At 46.8% G+C, this 18718-nt stretch overlaps 1 protein-coding gene across 4 annotated transcripts in view; it reads left to right on the top strand.

The window, feature by feature from the left end:
- MYH10 (myosin heavy chain 10) overlaps window positions 1-18718 on the top strand; it is a 955741-nt gene that overhangs the window by 237572 nt on the left and 699451 nt on the right. For all 4 annotated transcript variants that reach the window (XM_069200300.1, XM_069200299.1, XM_069200302.1 and 1 more), the window contains exon 9: window positions 449-512. In XM_069200300.1, the coding sequence (XP_069056401.1) occupies window positions 449-512 (64 nt within the window). The remainder of the gene's footprint in view (window positions 1-448; window positions 513-18718) is intronic.

The following is an 18718-nucleotide window of genomic DNA, read 5'->3' as shown; positions in this document are numbered from 1 at the left end:
TGTTGCTTCCGATTTTCACCTTTGGAGACACAGTTGGACAATCTAGCCTTCCACAGAATATCATGGTTCTGATGGGCAGTCCATCTGAGCAATGGCAAGCGAAGGAAAACCCATAAAAGCCAAATGCTGAAGTGGGCTGACCCTAAGTCCACTCTCCGTGTTATTTCTTCATGTAGTTTCTAAACTATTGGTGCTAATATGAAGTCTTTCAGACATATATAGCTGTCTGTGGCGAAACCTAAAGATGTTCTGAGTATGAGTCCCCAGTTCTGTTTACTTGAGATTGACATGCGTCAGTTTGTATATTTTCAGTGTAACGTCTTGCAAGTGGCCACACATCATTCTGTCTCTGCTGTCCGACTTAAAATTAATCTGAAAACTGTGAAAGTAGGACACCATTTTACAACACTTAACTTTCATTTATTTTTTGTTTTGTTTTGTTTTGCAGGGTAAGTTTATAAGAATCAACTTTGACGTCACTGGTTACATCGTCGGGGCCAACATTGAGACATGTATCCTTTTTTGTGCCTGCTACGTCTCGAAACTTTGAATTCTCCTTTTTGCGTTGTTGTGGAATATTGATCCTCGAAACCAGAACATAACATTTGTAATGTTATTTGAGCTTGAGTGTTTGTTTGGCAGTCTGAGGTTTCCAAGATTTTTTTTATGTTGACATGTTTTTTTTGCCTGTCTCACTTCTCACAGTTTGTGGGAAAGCATCTGTTGTATTTGCGATAAATCTTCATAGAAAAAGAAAGCACCACGAAAATGTTAAGGGTAAGGAGGCACATATTTCAGAGCATACATTCAAAGTGTAGTTCTATCCATAAAAGTTGGCTCTGATAATATAAAGCAAGCTTTAATTTGGAATATACTGTTAGCTAAATTGAAAATCGTTTGCTGATTTTTGCAGTCTTGAAAGGATGATTATTTTATTAGGTGAATGCATACCTTCTTTTCTGGGTAGATTTGACACCGTCTAGAAATGTGGTCCTGAAAGATCTAACAACCAAAAACTCTAAAGAGGTATTCATTTGATCAAAGGGAGTGCTTTGCCGATTTGTTTTAAAAAAAGGTTTGTTTGAGTGTTTGGCTTTAATGTTTGCCTTTGAAGGCTTGTGCTCCTGTCACCATCTGGATTACTTTACCTATTGATTCATTGCTATACAGATGCATCTAAGCAAGTGTGCATCCTGTGCACTTGCCAGCGTACAATGATAGCAGCTATTACACATAAGGGAACACTTCTCTTATCAAGGCAACCTGCACCAGAGCATATGTTTGAATCTACACTACACTTAAAAGCACTGAAGCATCGAAGTGTATAGAACAGCACAGTTACTCCAGCATACAGTGTGTATACCGATAGAGGTAGCGCTAGGCATCTGTATTTGTACTGGAACTGAAAGCCTGGTCTTCTGTAAACCCAGTTCACGGCAGAATGCAACTGCAAACTTCAGATGCCATACCAACGTCACTTGTGATAAGCAAGACCCAGTAGACATAACCAAGTTGTAACAGAAGAGACTAGTTTTAATCCTGGGATTTTATCAGAATCTGCACATTTTCACAATTGAGTTTTCGTTAATATTGAAAAGTAGAAGATCCATGCATGTGCTGGATCAGAAAAAATAAGAAATAGAAAATATTCATTTTCTGACTTACTTTTTTAAACAAAACTCATTTTAGCTGCGCTAACCTTAATTTATCTCAATCACACACAGAATGGGCTAAACCTTATCTAGGCTGCAGAATCTTTGATTATTGAACCAGGACTTATTTAGAATGAATCTCAGGAATTAACAAGCTAATCAGACTTTTAATAGTTTTGATAGGGTAAAAGAAATTCCTCCTTTCGAATATTTAAAGGATGCTTGAGAGACACCGAGGAACAAAAGGTCAGTCGACTGGAAGGACCGAATGAGAGCATCATTTTCAGTATTTTTTGTCTTTCTAGAACAAGGGAGGCATGGACGTTTTGCAAATCAAAGATTTAAAATTGAACCTGGATTTTTCAGGTAGGAGACCAGTTCCATTTAGTGGAGCTCAAAGATGAGATGCACCACCACCCAGAGTATTTAAGTGCTGTATGCTTGTAAAACAGCAGTCAGGTAGGCCACCATATAAGTTTTTCCAAAGACAAAATTACCAATTATTGAAGGCTCTATCTACATTCTTGAGGGAATCTGTGTCATTTCGAAGCTACCAGTGCTTAAGCTAGCAGTTCTTTGTTAGTTTATAAGTTTGAGATGAATGACTTGTACCTGAGTCCCAAAATGAATCCTGTTTCTTTTTTGTAAACAGATTGTCAAATTTTATTGGGACACCTAGCAAGGTGTGACTTAGGGGACAGCACAAGGAATAGTCATAAGTGTTTTGACCCTCTGAACCCTTTCGTTTTATGGTGCACAGGTGCTGCTGAAGTTGCTGCCTGTACCCATCCAGCCTACACGCCTCGGAGGCCTGAGATGCGGGGCTGATCGGGTAGCGATGTGCCGCCTGGGGCTGTCAGTGGTTGCTCTCTTCCCAATCCCCCACCCCCACACGACCAGAACGACATCTGGAGAGTGTTGTCGGCTCTCCCTGGCCCACGATTTGGTTGTCACTGGGCAGTGCGTCCCTTCCTGCCACCATGATGGCACCTGCATGGTATGGCCTGTAGTGTGTCCTGCTGCGAGAGGGCTGGGGCCTGGCTTGCCTCCCTGAGGAATGGAGAAGGCAGCGGGTGGGGGAGTCAGGGGCAGGGGTCTGGCTGCTGTTGGCCCATGAGTCGCTGCTGTGGCATCAGGGGGGCTACGCTAAAATCGACTAGTGCACTGGCACATGGTCTTTGCCTACTGCTACATTCCAGCATCTGGGGTAGTGCCCACCATCCTTGGACTGCACGGCAGTGCCACATACTAGGCCTGTTTTTGGTGGGCCCCCCTGACTTCACTGCACTACTGCATTGCCTCCTCTGAGTGGGTGGTTGTGGGGGCATCTGCATGGCAGCCCGGTGGAAGCCTGATGCCTGGGTGATTGCTGCTCCACCTGGCCCCTGGACGGTGTGGTACGAGGCTCGTTGGCACTTGGACCCCTTGTGGTCCATAGGTTGGGTCAAGGTGCCTTTTCCCCCAGGTAGCCATGGGCTGGGGCGACCCTAAACATTGAAAGCTGCCTTTTGAGAAACAACAGCAGGTTGGCATGGCTGTTGCACCAGCAAGGGTCGAAGATGACACTCGTGAGGGTCCAGTGTGAGACCAGGCAGTTGGGGCAGAGGATATACTGACAAAATTGCAGGCCGGATTCCGTGTTATTACTACCAGATTTGACTTGTTAACCTCCAGGCTAGAAAAATGGCAAGCAGGTTGGATAAACAGCATTCACACCTGGAGGGAGCTGAAGGCCACATCTTTGCTATTGAGGACGAGGCATCAACGTTGAAGCGAAAGTTCTTGAGAAAGTTGAGGGGAGGTTGAAAACAGCTGCAATGAAAAATGAAGATTTTGAGGCCTGGGGGTGCCGGAATAACCTGCGCATTGTCGGAATCTCTGAAAGCACCAACTCTGGCCAGCCTGACCTGTTCGTTGAGACGCTGCTGTTGGAGCTGTTGGGACGCCAAGGCTTCACCTTAAAATTGTGGTGGAGAGGGCGCATCGCACCTTGTGCCCGCGACCTCCTCCAGGGGTGCCTGCACGCCTTATTATTGCACACCTATTGAATTATAGGGACCGTGACATTGGCCTCCACCTGGCCAGGGAGAAGGGCCCTTTGCAATATCAGTAAGCAGCTGTGTCCATCTTTACTGATTTCACTCCTACAGTACAGGAAGCCATGTGGAAATTTTCAGAAATCAAGAGTGCGCTTCAGAATCTTGGCGTTAGTTATGACATGATATATCCAGCTCGGTTGAGAGTCGAGGTGGACGGTAAACCACATTACTTTGACAATCCTGACGATGCCATCACATTCTGCAAACAACAGTCTGGGCGTGGTGGATCGCTCCGTGGTTCCTCTCGAGTGCACGACGATCTGGATGCTGGATCTGCTTCTAGCATGGAACTGTTCCCCCTAGACTAGATTAGGGCTGATCGGCTTGTGGATCCCAACCTGTTTGACTCAACATTGTATCTCCCTTGATTACACATGATAACCACTGATTCACTGCTCCTACCTTTTATTTTTTTTATTTTTTTTACAGGTTTCTTAAATAGGCTGCCCTCTCCTATTCCATCCGGACATTCCTTCTTGCGGCCTGAGAGTACTCCATGGTTGCGTTGTCATGCTCCCATGGTTTATACCAACTTATCTGTTTTCTGTTGGAAATGTCTATGTTTAGGGTTATGTGGGTTTCGCTACCAATTCTAGGCCGGGTATGGGAGGAGGGACGGTTGTTTTACCTCGGTGGAGTCTGCGTTGAAATATTGTTACGTTATGAAATGCAGTTTATTTTCATACTTACCTTTTTTCTAAATGACCAGACATTTCCTTCATTCTGGGGCTAACGCCTCTACGGAGAAAAAGTCCTTGAACCAAACACTTAGGTCATGGAACTGGTGCTGCAATATACCTTTGCAGCATGAGGTGCAGGCTGCTTTTCTGCAAGAGACACACCTTTCCACGGCACTGGGCCCTCCTCTGCGTCCACATGGGGCCCCCATCGCTACTTCGCTAGCTAGAGCACCTATTCCCGTGGTGTGTATTCTGGTGCATTAAAAAATACCATTTAGGGCACTGTCGTCCAGATCGGATGGCAATGGTAGATAGATATGTGATGGTTGCGGGGCTGCAGGATAACTGTAAGATTTTACTTGTAAACGGATATGAACCCAACATTGATGTGCCTCAATTTTTTCATGATCTCCTCTCCCACATAGATCGCTTTGAAGTAGAACACATTTTGTTGGGAGGTGATTTTAATATGGCGATGGATCCTGCATTAGACACCACTTCTCACACCCGACGTCTAAACTCTGTTCCCTCCAGGCTTTGAGGAACCTCTGAAGCACCCTTGCTCTCCACGATCCCTGGAGATTGTTTGCTACTGACACCTAAACCTACACTTTTCGGTCAGCTGCCCATTGTACCTGGCTTTTCGCTAGTACTGTTATGCACTGGGTTACAGCTATCCAACACCTACCCCTCACATTGTCACATCACTCACCGGTACTAGCCACACTTGCTGTCCCCGCAGCACTAGGAAATTCTGGAGGTTCCCTGACAAGGTGTTGTAAGACGCTCTATTCTGCGCAACCCTGAGGGAAGCAATGGTTGACTTTTTCAAGTTAAGCCATGGCTCTATGGGAACCAGGGTGGTGCTGTGGGATCCCTTTAAGGCATATACCAGAGGTATTTGCATAACCACACAGTCCGGGGTCCTGCGCGATAAACGTCACTGATTAGCACAAGTGGAGGCGCAGCTTACTGATATTGACCATGGACAGCGACTACTGAGATTACCCCCCAACTACATGGTCGTAAACTCATGCTTGAGGAGTTCAATGAACTGGCAGACAAGGAGACGCAATACATGGGCAAGTACACCAAAGCACGTAAATATGGTGAGGGGCACAGATTCGGAAGGATGCTGGCCAGATTGCTTCTTCCCTCATATCCTGCGTCACATATTTGAAATGAAAAGACCCAATGGTAGTATTATTCCAATTTGTATACAGCGCAGCCCACACTGGCGCTCCCTGCATTACTATGGTCTGGCTAACCACCACCCAACAGCAGTTCCTTAGTGAGCCTTTCTCTGCTGAGGAGATTTCACAGGCAATAGATTTGTTGGCTGGGATGTGCGCCCTGGGGCTGGATGAGTTTACTGGGGAGTTTTTACAAGAAATACAAAGAAATTGAGTCCTCGCTTTGTATCAGTATATGCTGAGGCGTTGGAGATTGGGGTTCTCCCCGAGACAATGCGTGAGGCGGTTATCACCCTTTTACCAAAGCCCGGTAAGGACCGATTGTATTGTGGGTCATACAGATCCCTTTTCCTAATATATTTCGACAATAGAATTTTGGCCAAGATGATCGCTACCTACCTTTCCCTCCTGCTGCCTAAGATTATTTACCCTTCTCTGTCTGGCTTTGTTCCACACCACTCCACCTCCCTTAACCTTCACACCATTTTGCTGTGCTAAACAGTGTGTCCCCTGAGGTTCTGGCGACTATTACCATATTAGATGCCAAAAAGGCATTTGATTCGCTTGAGTGGCCCTTTTTACACTTTGTCCTACGTAAGCTCAGCTTTCCAAACGATATATTACTATTCATTCAACAACCGGACACTAATCTGATTTTTTTTTACTCTAACAGGCACAGTACCCGTCCGCCTGCACCTGAGTTCCCATTGCGCTGGTGCTTTGACTCTGCGGAATACCTTGGTATTCATAGAGACAAGGTACAGGTGATATGTGTAAGCTGCCGCTTTCTATGGCGGGCCATATATCACTCATTAAATGGTGGTTCTGACACAATTTTAGTATCTTGTTTTGAACATTGTGGTCCCGCTTATTAACTCCTTTTTTGCGACACTCCGAGGCTTGCACAGTCGGCTGGGATGAGCAGATAGACATCCACATATCCGTTGGGAGGTCCTCACTCTCCCCTATGAACGGGGTGGTTCCGCACCGCAAGCTTTATTACCTTGTGTCACAATGTCAGTAATCGTACCACTGGTATCACCCAGATGCTTGCCTTCCATATTCCATCCCAGAGCAGGACATGTCAGCTCCTGTCCTGCTGAACGCCCTCCTGCCTGAGGGAGTCCCACTGTATTGCATAGATATTCAAACTCTCCCTACAACTAGTTGGACATGGCGTAAACTCGCTCGCCTAGTTCACTGCGACACGCTGTATTGCCCAGCACTGAAACTGACTAATCTTTTTTTTTTTTTTTTTTACCTATTACACAAGAGGTACATACTTTCCAACTCCATAACCTTGGAGACTTTTTCTGATGATCACATATTCTTACGCACTACAGATACCTGTTTCACTGATGCCACTCAATTACAGGACTTTGTAATCTGTTGCCTACAAAGCACTTTGCATACACGATAACTTGCTTCCCCATTGGCTCTAGCCGAATTTGCATCACTTATCCTGATCGCTACAACAGACTTGGGGGCTCGATTGGACTCCAAACTCTGTCGTTTGTGTATTATGGCTCTTACTGGTCCAGATGCTCAGCTCAGAGTACTGAGAAAGTGATCTGGGAAGTCCACTATCACCATAAAGTTTGGGAAGCATGCTGTGCACAGAGCCGGTTTGTCTCACTTAACCAACGCCACATTACTCCCAGGGATACAGCACGTATTGACCCAGGCCGTTCTTCCGCCTATCCAAGTGTCATGCACCGATTGCAGACTTTTCACGCATGACTTGGACTTGTCCGAATATTAGACACTTTTGTTGTGAGGTATATGATCAGTTATCGATCATTGTGGGTTGGCCTCTCCGTCTCGATCCACTTATGGCCCTTCTCGGCTACACTGGAGATTTACCAAGGTCTATCAGGCCCCTTACAGCGATTTCGCTCTTATTGGCAAAGCAGGAGATAGCGCTTCTATGGGGCTCCAAATACACGTCAAATATCACTTCCTGGCTGACTAGCCTCACTTATTGAGATACGATCAGTGAACTTTACGCCTCTCTGCTGCCAGTAACATCTAGGCCTAAGGATATTTGGCAGCTACTGAGAGACTATTTGAATACACTTGTCACTTCACCACCACCCTCTCAGTCCTCTAAAAAATCAAGCTCATGCTGAACCGATTCTTCCCATGACACTATTTCTGTCTCTTTTCTAATTGTCATTTTACTGGCCGCTGGCCTAACCACCCTGAGTTTGTCAGTAGAAGCACTGTATATAATCTGTATTGATGGTCTGCTTTCCACATGTGGTACTGTTTCTGTGCTTGCACTGCATTGCTTTGTGTTTGTTCTCCGTTATGTTTAAACATGATAAATAAAGTTTAAAAAAATAATAAAACGTGAACACTTTCACAAGTGCATCTTTAAAAAGAGAAGGTATAGAAATTGTTGAAGACTGGTTCACACGAAGTAATATGTTTACATCTGAAAGGGAAAGAAAATACTTTACTTATCGTGATCGTCCTAACCTATAACTCTGAATTACACCACCTTCCAAAGCGAGAAGCACAATTGCCACTAACAGAAAGGCAGCTGAAGTGTACTCCAGATGTTACCAGTGCTTTCCTATTGAAATACTAGCCAAAAGATGGCTGCAGTGAATGGGTTTTCAACATTCCAGTTTTACAGCAAGCCTGTAAAGGTATATAGATGTCACTGAAAATGGTACTTTTGTTTTGCCCATACATGGAAGTTGACCATTGAGAGTCAATATTGTCTGTTGATTTTCCTGTGTGAGGGAGATAAAATAAAAAAAATGCTATCTTCAACTTCATGAAAAAGCTAATGGCATGGGAAATGTGCCTTACTTCTGTAGATTCCATACATTGTACTGAATTATGAAATGTATAGTTTTCATAATTTATCGTCAGTTGAGATTGGCCATCTGTAACCAGTGATTTTGCCACATTTTGCTGTTGAGTTCCAGGAATAAAGTGCGTTGTGGTGTATGTGCATTCTTACTTGGCTCTCCATACTTGTTGCCACCAATTTATGACTGTTTGCTTGTACTATGGTAGTTCTTCACAAGAAAACAAAAAAAACAAAACATTGTAAACAACCACCTTACACTCAAACACAGAGCGCTGGTAGCAGAAGAATGCTTGGGCGATGTCAAATGTATGCTAATTTATTGATTTTGTACAGCCAGCAGTTTTAATAGTGTGAAAGGGACAGTAATGTGTTAGTGTATGCTTCCTTTTTGACTATTGCCAGGGAGTCCCACCTCGAATGTTGAAATGTTTAAAAGAGTGGTGAAAGGCTTGGGAATAAAAGTAACAGGTACTAACATGTTAATCTCTTTAATTGTATGTTTCCCATAGCTAATGTTGTGAGAACTGCATGCAATATGTTACCTGTTTTTCAGAGGAAATTCTTACCTCTGCAAGGGTGTGGAATTCCTACAGCCTGAGGCCAAGGACCAGTGAAGGACAACTAGTTTTCAGGGAATTGGCAGCCTTACCTTCTTCTGTTTTGCCTGCACCTTCGCATCGTCGCCTGGAAAGGGATTACAATCCCAAGACTGCCATAGGAGGAGAGGCTACACCAGGTTACAGGATCCACGCTACTAAAGTGCGCCTCTTTACCTGGCCCTACCGGACACCAGTATACCTGCTTCTGTTTTGCCTGTAACTATGCATCTCCACCTGGGAGGGGACTACAATCCTCAGACTGCCATAGGAGGGACCATACTAGACCACCGGATCAGCGCTACTAAAGCACACTGCTTTACCGCATCCCGCGGGTCTTGTCCAGAAGAAGACCGGGTCAAGAGCAGGCCCGTCTTTGTCAAACATTGATTTGAGGAGGCCGGACTGGGCCCTCCCTCTTGGCTTCAGTTTCTGGGGGATGTTTGCCAGCCACTCTTGCTGATTACCATTGATGACCTGAGGTCAGACTTGTTTCAAGGTTTCTGTTAACATGTACTTGCTGACCATTGAGCCTGACCAAAGATACTGATTGAGGTCTTAATAGTTTTTTTTTTTTATCTAGTGCCTCTTTAAAGTTAGGGGCTTCCAGGACAAAATGGGCAAGCGCAAGCTACCTAACCCCACCAAAGCCAAGAATACTATGTTGGGTGGGTTTATTGAGTGATCAGTGGGAGTAATGGATAAAGAGTCAGCTTGCTGAGAGGCAACTCTCCCTTGCTGCTGAAAATCATTACTTGATTCCTCTTGCTAATCCAGCTGACTTACTTGTCTTTGTTGGGCGGCCTCAAAGCTGTGGTCTAGATGGTCCTGCAGCTACCCGACATCTGGCTGAGGACTGTCTTCCACCTCTGTCACCAACTTTGCTTTTTGTGGACTGTTCCCTGCTGGCAAAGCGCAGTAAACAAGCTAGAACAATGGCCACTGTGAAGGACTTTACGACATCAAGCCCATGTACTAATCTTTGCTCTTCTTATCACCCTTCCCAGAACCTTGACCCGGACTATAAAGCCCTTCTTTTCTAGGATGTCAGACCTCCTCAGTTCAGTGCTAGCCTCCAGTTTTTCCCCCATGCTTGAGCAACTGTCAGTAATTGAAATGAAACTGTCTATATTTGTGGGGCCTGGACATCGCACACTTGCTAGGAAGCATTCCAATTGTACTTGGGAACCTCTGCTTATTTTAATATGGCTCTGCCGCACCCTGTCACCCCCTTCCCAGCGGACACCAAGTGCCTTACTCCCTCAACAGCCTTGTGAGTGTGTTAGTTCTTCTCCAGGCACCTTCAGTTGCCCCATCTACCTCATCAGTTCCGGCTAAACCCTAGGGGCTATTCTCCAGTGTTGCACGTTCCGCTAGCTGTCTTTCTGCCTGTATGTTGTGGTTTTAGCTAATGTCCCCAAACTTGACCACGATACAACGAGGTAATTTTGCCATTCTAGGTCTAATTTTTTTAAGCTTGGGCCAACTCCGTGTGTCTCCGAATTTCCAGAAGCTGGAGTGACCCTGTCTAACTAAAGGAGTTTTATGAGGCCATGGGCCTCATGTTTGGGCAGTCTGACCCTGCCGAAGCACATTCAGGCCCTGAGTGGTTGGAGGGGGCACCCCATCGGGTTCCGCCTAGGTGGCTTAGACCACTGATGGGCTCTCAAAGATCCAGTCCTGGATCAGGACTGGCGCTGGTCAAACCACCGCAACTTTCCCAGTGCTGGTCCCAATGCCAGCGCCCAACTGCGATGCCATCCCCAACTCCGACACAGAGCCAGATGGTCATCGTCTGATGCTGGCACCGGCAGAAGCTTTGCCTCATTCAGATCCTCTGGGCTAGGACTCGGAGAAAAATGGTAGGGGTCACTTACCACTATGGAGAACCAGCCATCCAAAGGAGAAATAGACTGGCATGAGGAATTGGGTGAAGCCAGCAGACTGGACACATCTCCAGATACTGGCATGCTTTCTCCCCCTACCGTTGCTATGGAGGAGGGAGCTTCTTATGCAATGGGGTTGAGGCCGTCAGGACTAAGCTCTTGACAGAGTTGCTGCAACAAGGAGCTGCCACCTCAGCACACCTGCTCCTGTCAATGATGCCCTTCTGGGTAGTTATTCCTGTCATAGTTGGACTCTCGTTCCTAGGTAAGACTCCTTAGGGATGACAGCACTTATGTTTGTAGGTGACTAAGCCAGTCCTACGAGTCGCAACTGTTGGCCAGACCCTCCCAGCTCTCAAGCAGTACCTCACCTAAAACCCGAAAAGTAAAAGGTGGTTTCTGGCAGCCTTTACGCATGGACTCTAGAATGCGACATCTCAGGGGAGTCGTGGTGGAAAGGAGATTACCCTTTTTTCACACTAGCAATAAGTCTCAGTCACACACAGGCAATGCAGGAAAGTTAGAGATGCAGGAAAGTTTTCAATATATTTATTGAAATGTCTGCATTCTACGGTAAAATGCATGAAGTACAATGATTATGATAATGAACAGTGCAAGAAGCATAATTGTGAAGATAGGAGTCGTGAATACAAAGACCCCCACCATCTTGCAATAAACACGAGAAGTAAAAACCATAGCATGAAGAACCTAATGTTTAACATAATGAGAGGTAGGTGTGTTAAACCTAATCTGCCAGTACCATGTTCATGAGATGTGCCCTCCAACCCTAGTTACCTTGGAATGAGGTCTCTGGATCAGATTTCACGGTGACATGAAGGCTGGGTCTGCATCAAGGCGACATGAAACATAGATGGCGTTGATGAAATCTGGTCCCTCTGATAACCCCATCTGTGTGAGGTGTATTTATACAAACCATGTAGGACACCTGATGCAGGTATGTTCCAAAACAATAGATGAGGCATACTTGTGGCGGCAATTATGCCAACAATCCCCAACAAGTGTACATTATGTTCCTGCCTTTCATACGGGAGAAGGGGACATGATGTGAATACCTACGTACATCACTTGATTATGATGCTGATAGTGACACCTTCACAGAGTTACACTGATGAATCATATCAAAATATGTCTAACTAAAAACAAAGGCAGCCATCTTAAAGGAAATAATACAAATAAAAAAGCAAAAACAGGCCAGGCTAAGTAGGTTAAAAGTCAATAGGTGATGGGAGCACAGGCCTACAATCCAAAAGGCTAAGCTAAACTCCGGAGTTCCATTAAAACTTATAGGATCCACTACAGTCCAAACCCAACACAGGAGCTCCTGTCAACAGGATGATTGCCTGCCATTATCGCTTCACACCTGGGCACCCACATTTCCTAAAGCAACATCCACCCCTGGGAACTTACCGCTCCCCTGGATAGGGAATCCAAAAGGTTGGGTTCATTTGGGAAGAAGCTGTTTTCTTCCGCCAGCCTTGCATTGTGGTCTGTGAACACCGCATGCCTTTTGGGCTGTTATTCCCGCACCCTGTAGGATACAGTTGGATAAGTGCAACCACAAGTCCTGGAAGAGGCCCGGGCTGTACTCCCTCAGGCTGTTGCTGATGGGAGGGATGCAGAGAAGTTCATGATCTGTTGCGGAATGGACATGATTGACTCTTTAGGTAAAGCAGTTTCTACGACGGTGGCCCTGAGGCTCCATGCCTGGCTGAGGATGTCTGGCTTTTTGGGGAATGTCCGAGCTTATATGATGGACCTGCCCTTCGATGGCACCTGTCTCTTCAGAGACAAGGCACACTCTGTGCTCGAGAGATTCAAGGATTCTCGTGCTACGGCTAGGCTCTTGCAATGTATAAATAAAACTGGTCAAATAGTAGGAAAAAATCATACGTTCATTCTCATCCAATGAAACTATGAATCAATCATTGGGATTATAGTTTAATTCCTTAATTCATTATGTCATTCTATTTTTCCAACAAAAAAGGATAGCCAAAAAATAGTTCACACTAACCTATATACCGACAGACAAATAACCATATGTACAAATATACACATATAAAATGTCCTTCAAAACTCTCCATAATTCAGATCAATGTGATTATATGCATTGGTAATCACAAAAATCCACATGGTGGAGATGGTTGCCAAATTAGTCACAGCTCCAGTCTTTTTTGATTTCCATCAGTTTCAGCAGAGATGTATCCAGAATCCTTATAGGTTCAATCAGTTTTCCTCGCAACCTCTCACAATAACAAGTTGACGCGTTTTGGCCCTTTTTCATATAGGCCTTCTTCAGGACTAACGGAGAGGTAAGTACCTTAAACAATGCGTTCCTACATTGCCCGGTTATCCCAGCTCTCCTGTTTATCCGACTCTGCTTGTTACATTATCACAAGCTGTGTGACTTTCCCCGAGCGTTTATCGAACTGCTGCTTACTGCCTTCCGGACGTGTAATGCTGGCTAGGCTGTTGGGCCTCACGGTGGCCACTTGTCATCCTGAGTCTGCCTTTTGCATCTTTCGTGGCTACAGAACGGGCTACCAACTGCGCCAATTCCCATGCAACCATTGTGCATCACAGGCTGGCCTTATTCTGCATGGCCGAGTACGCAGGACCTAATGTCCTTGTGGGTCAAGTGGTCAGCGGTCTGGTCAGTCCAGCAGCCTCTATACCCTCTTAGTCTTCATCTCCCCCACCAAGGATCAGTTGTGGCTGGATTTGCCGGCACTCTGTCACTTCAGACAGCTGAGTTTTACAGATAGTCAGAAGGGGCTACTCCCTCCCTTTCGAGACTACTCCTCCATCCCTGCCACCATCTTAAGACTGGATGACGGAGGATCATTTGTCCCTTCTCGGTGAGGAAGTTGCAGCTCTCTTAGCAAAGGGAGACATAGAGAATGTTCCAGTGCCAGCAATAGGCTGCGATTGCTATTCATGCTACTTTCTGGTCCCCAAAAAGGACAGAGGTCTTCGCCCTCTCTTAGACCTACAAGCCCTCAATGTCATCCTCAAGAAGTTAAAATTCAAGATCCTCACGTTGGCTCAGGTCTTTTCTGCCTAGGACCCAGGAGACTGGATGGTAGCGTTGGACTTGCAGACACTTACTTTCACATCACCATCTTGCCTGCTCATCGATGTTACTTGCCGTTCACGATAGGCCACAAGCAATTTCAGTTCAACATGTTCTGCTTTGGCCTTATTAGCACCTCACTGGTGTTCACCAAGGTAATGGCGATGGTTGCAGCTCATCTGCAGAGATCACGGGTGTCAGCTTCCCCTATCCTGACGAATGGCTTCTGCAGGTGAGCTCACCACAGGCGGTCGTCTCCCACTTCCAATCTGTGGTGGACCTCCTGCATTCCCAGAGTTTCACTATAAACGTGCCAAAGTCATACCTGACTCCCTCTCAGACGCTTCCTTTAATCTGAGCTGTTCTGGACGCACTGCAGTTTCAGACTTGCCCTTCAGAGTGATGAGTCCAGGATATTCAGGCTATGATACGGATATTTCAGCCTCTATCTTGAATTTATATGGGAATTACTCTGTGGCTGCTGGGCCTTATGGCCTCCTGCATCCTGCTGGTGATGCATGCCAGATGGCATATACGGGCTCTGCAGTGGGATCTGAAGTTCCAGTGGGTGCTGCATCAGGGCCGTCTCTCTGAAATGGTCTAGATCTCAGATGGGACTGCAAAAGATCTGCAGTTATGGGTAACAGACTGACGATTGGACCAGGGACAGATCCCTCTCCCTTCCCCAACCAGATATGACAATAGTGACAGAGGCATCACTCCTGGGATGGGGCGGCCATTTGGAAGAGGTGGCTATCAGAGGAATCTGGTCTCTGGCGGAAGCGTGACTCCATATCAACACACGTTCTCCCACCTCCCCCAACCCCCCCAAATCAGGAGAAAGATGGTGCTGGTACTCATTGTCAACACCACTGCCTTGTGGCACTGCAACAAGTAGGGCATGGTTTGGTCATGAACCATTTGTCAAGACCTCGTCCATCAGTCCTTCGATCGTGCTGCCTTTCGGGAGGATCTTCTGTCGCAGCAACAGGTTAAGGTTCTTCACTCAAATCTGTCAACTCTCCACCTTCTTGTGTGGAGATTGAGCGGTGGCAGTTGACAGCTTTTGACCTTCCTCCTGAAGACTGTAATGTCAACTTTGCTGTCAGGTGTCCCTCCACCAAAACAGTTGTGGGATCCCCTGTCTGCTCCTCTCTCTGAGGTTCTACTGCTCATTCTTTTCCTTGTCCAGCAGGGCTCTGCTCTGGGCTCTCTTAAGGGATATTTGTCTGCCATTTCTGCTTTCTTGCTGTTGCCTGACCAACCCTTCTGGTTCCTCAAAGGTCTTACTCGCCTCTTTCCTCATTCCCCATTCATTATCCCCCAATGGGATCTGAATTTTGTCCTAACCTTTTTGATGTGCACTCCTTTTGAGCTCCTCCACAGCTGCACTCTCAGGCATCTCACATTGAAACCAACCTTACATCTGCCCCAGAGTGAGTGAGCTGCAGGCCTTATCACCTAAGCCACCCAACCTCTCTATCTATCCTGACAAAGTGGTGCTTTGAACTAGGAGCTTTTTTCTGCCAAAAGGGGTCACGCCTTTTCATGTAGGCCAATCCATCACCTTGCCTACTTTGTACGCACCCAACAACATTAAAAAAAAAAAAAAAAAAAAAAGAAAGAGACTCCACTGCCTGGACCCAAAAAGAGCTTTGCCGTTCTACTTTCATAGTACAAAAGAGTTTGTTCCGGGTGGATGACCAACTCTTTGAAGGGTATGTGGGTGCAAGGAAAGGTCGGGCAGTGCAGAAGAGTACCATCTCCAGATTGTTCGCACTCTGCATTAAGACCTACTAACCACTTTCCAAAAAAGAACCCCCCCAAGGGTTTGAGTGCTCATTCTACTAGAACAAAATCTACGACCACTGCATTAGCACACACAGTTCTGGTCCTAGACATCTGTCAGGCAGCAGTGCGGGCATCTCTGCACACGTTTACCCAACACCAGTGCGTGGACAGTAAGGTCCGTAGGTATGGGCACTTTGCCCGTTCACTTCTACTTGACTTTCTTGTTTGATATGTTTCGCATAACCACATCCGGGAATGTTAATGCTTGGGTATCTATTCAAAGTTAAGGAATGTGCAGCTAGAAGTCTCTATTAGATGGACAAGTTACTTATAATGCCTTATCTGGTAGAGACTATATCTAACTGCAGATTCCTTACAGACGCACCCACCCTCCCCACACTGCGAATGGATTTCGAGGTGCAACAACCATTGTTAAATGCCCCTTTTGATAAACAACACCTTGTTCGATGGCATCTGTCGCTGTAGATACACATGGTATGCATGAGCTCGCCATCTGGTGTTGGGTCGGAGTGTTACAAGTTGTTTTTCTTCGAAGAAGTGTTTTCGAGTCACGGGACCGAGTGACTCCACCTTCTGTGCTCATTGCGCATGGGCGTCGACTCCATCTTCGATTGTTTTCTTTCCGCCATCGGGTTCGGACGTGTTCATGTCGCTCCGAGTTTCGGAACGGAAAGATAGCTGAAGACGGAAGATTTTCGACGGTATCGTTGCGATCCGGTTACAGATAGACACATACGACGACGCGTTGAACATCGAAGCGCTTCGGTGCCCTTCGGGGTAGATTTCGGCACCCCGTCGGGGCCTAGTCGGCCCGACCGCGTGGAGGACAACGCCGATGGATCGGACCCCGTTTCGATTCTGCCCCGAATGCCACAACAAATATCCTTATACGGACCTGCACTCGGTCTGTAATCTGTGCCTGTCACCCGAGCACAGTGAAGAATCCTGCGAGGCCTGTCGGGCGTTCCGGTCCCGAAAAACTCTGCGCGACCGTCGAGCGAGAAGACTGCAGATGGCGTCCACGCCAAAAGAGCGTCGACAGTTCGAGACAGAAGAAGAACAGGAGGAATCCTTTTCCATCCAGGATTCAGACTCCGACGAGCTACACTCTACAAGAACTGTGAGTAAGACGTCGAGATCAAACCTTAAAAAAGGAAAGAAGGCCCAGGGGACGCCACTGCCAACCGGCCATGGCTCCACCCAAATTCTCGGTGACCAACAATCGGCACCGAAAAAGGCCCATTCAGTGTCGAGATCGTCCGACTTCGGTCGAGACACCGGCACGCAGCCTCCTCGGGACCGAGAGAGTGCTAAACAGAAGCATCGACACCGAGAGTTCGGTGTCGACACCGATCGACGCCGAGACAGTGGCGCCGAAGACCATAGAGGCCAAGAATTTTCGGCACAGAAAAAGAGGAAGGTTACCTCGGAGCCGAAAAAACAATCGACAGGGCTTTCGGAGCCGAAAAAAGCAACATCAGACCCTGTTTCTGGCTCCTATACCGAAGAGCATTCTATGTCTTCTCAAATGAAGAAACATAGATTTGAACAAGAACTGCAATCCACTGACGTGGATCACACGCAAAAGCGTATCTTTATTCAGCAGGGGACTGGGAAGATCAGTACCCTTCCACCTGTCAAACGAAAGAGAACGCTTCAGTTTACTCCTCAGCAAGAAACAACACAAAAGGTAACACCTCCTCCCTCGCCTCCACCTGTAACTCCGGCTTCGCCAACTTACACCCCGTCACATTCGCCAGCTCACACCGCCATGAGCCACGACGACCAAGATCAGGATGCGTGGGACTTGTACGACGCACCAGTGTCTGATAACAGCCCAGACACATACCCAACTAGGCCATCACCACCGGAAGACAGCACAGCCTACTCACAAGTGGTGGCTAGAGCAGCTCTATTCCATAATGTGGAACTACACTCGGAACAAGTAGAGGATGATTTTTTATTTAACACCCTCTCCTCAACCCACAGCTCCTACCAAAGCCTGCCGATGCTCCCAGGCATGCTACGCCATGCAAAGGACATTTTCAAGGAGCCAGTTAAAAGTAGGGCAGTGACGCCTAGGGTGGACAAAAAGTATAAGGCGCCTCCTACGGACCCTGTCTTCATCACCTCTCAGCTGCCACCAGACTCTGTGGTGGTAGGGGCTGCCAGAAAACGGGCAAACTCACACACTTCTGGGGATGCACCTCCCCCAGATAAAGAAAGTAGGAAGTTCGATGCAGCCGGGAAGAGGGTTGCTGTCCAAGCAGCAAACCAGTGGCGCATCGCAAATTCACAAGCGCTGCTAGCGCGATACGACAGAGCCCACTGGGATGAGATGCAGCATCTCATTGAACATCTCCCAAAAGATCTGCAAAAAAGAGCAAAACAGGTTGTTGAGGAGGGTCAAAACATTTCCAACAATCAAATACGCTCCTCCATGGATGCAGCAGACACGGCCGCAAGAACCATTAATACGTCGGTTACCATCCGTAGGCACGCATGGCTCAGAACGTCTGGATTCAAGCCAGAAATTCAGCAGGCAGTGCTTAACATGCCAGTAAACGAGAAACTTCTGTTCGGTCCGGAGGTCGACACAGCTATAGAAAAGCTCAAGAAGGACACTGACACTGCCAAGGCCATGGGCGCACTCTACTCCCCGCAGAGCAGAGGATCTTATAACACCTTCCGCAAAACACCTTTTAGAGGAGGGTTTCGGGGTCAGGCCACACAAGCTAGCACCTCACAGTCCGCACCGCCCACCTACCAGGGACAGTACAGGGGAGGTTTTCGGGGCCAGTATAGAGGGGGGCAATTTCCTAGGAATAGAGGAAGATTTCAAAGCCCCAAAACCACTACCAACAAGCAGTGACTCACACGTCACT

This window comes from Pleurodeles waltl, chromosome 7, assembly GCF_031143425.1.
Source record: "Pleurodeles waltl isolate 20211129_DDA chromosome 7, aPleWal1.hap1.20221129, whole genome shotgun sequence".
In the NCBI taxonomy this organism is placed as follows: domain Eukaryota; kingdom Metazoa; phylum Chordata; class Amphibia; order Caudata; family Salamandridae; genus Pleurodeles; species Pleurodeles waltl.
This window is presented reverse-complemented; position numbering and strand designations above follow the sequence as displayed.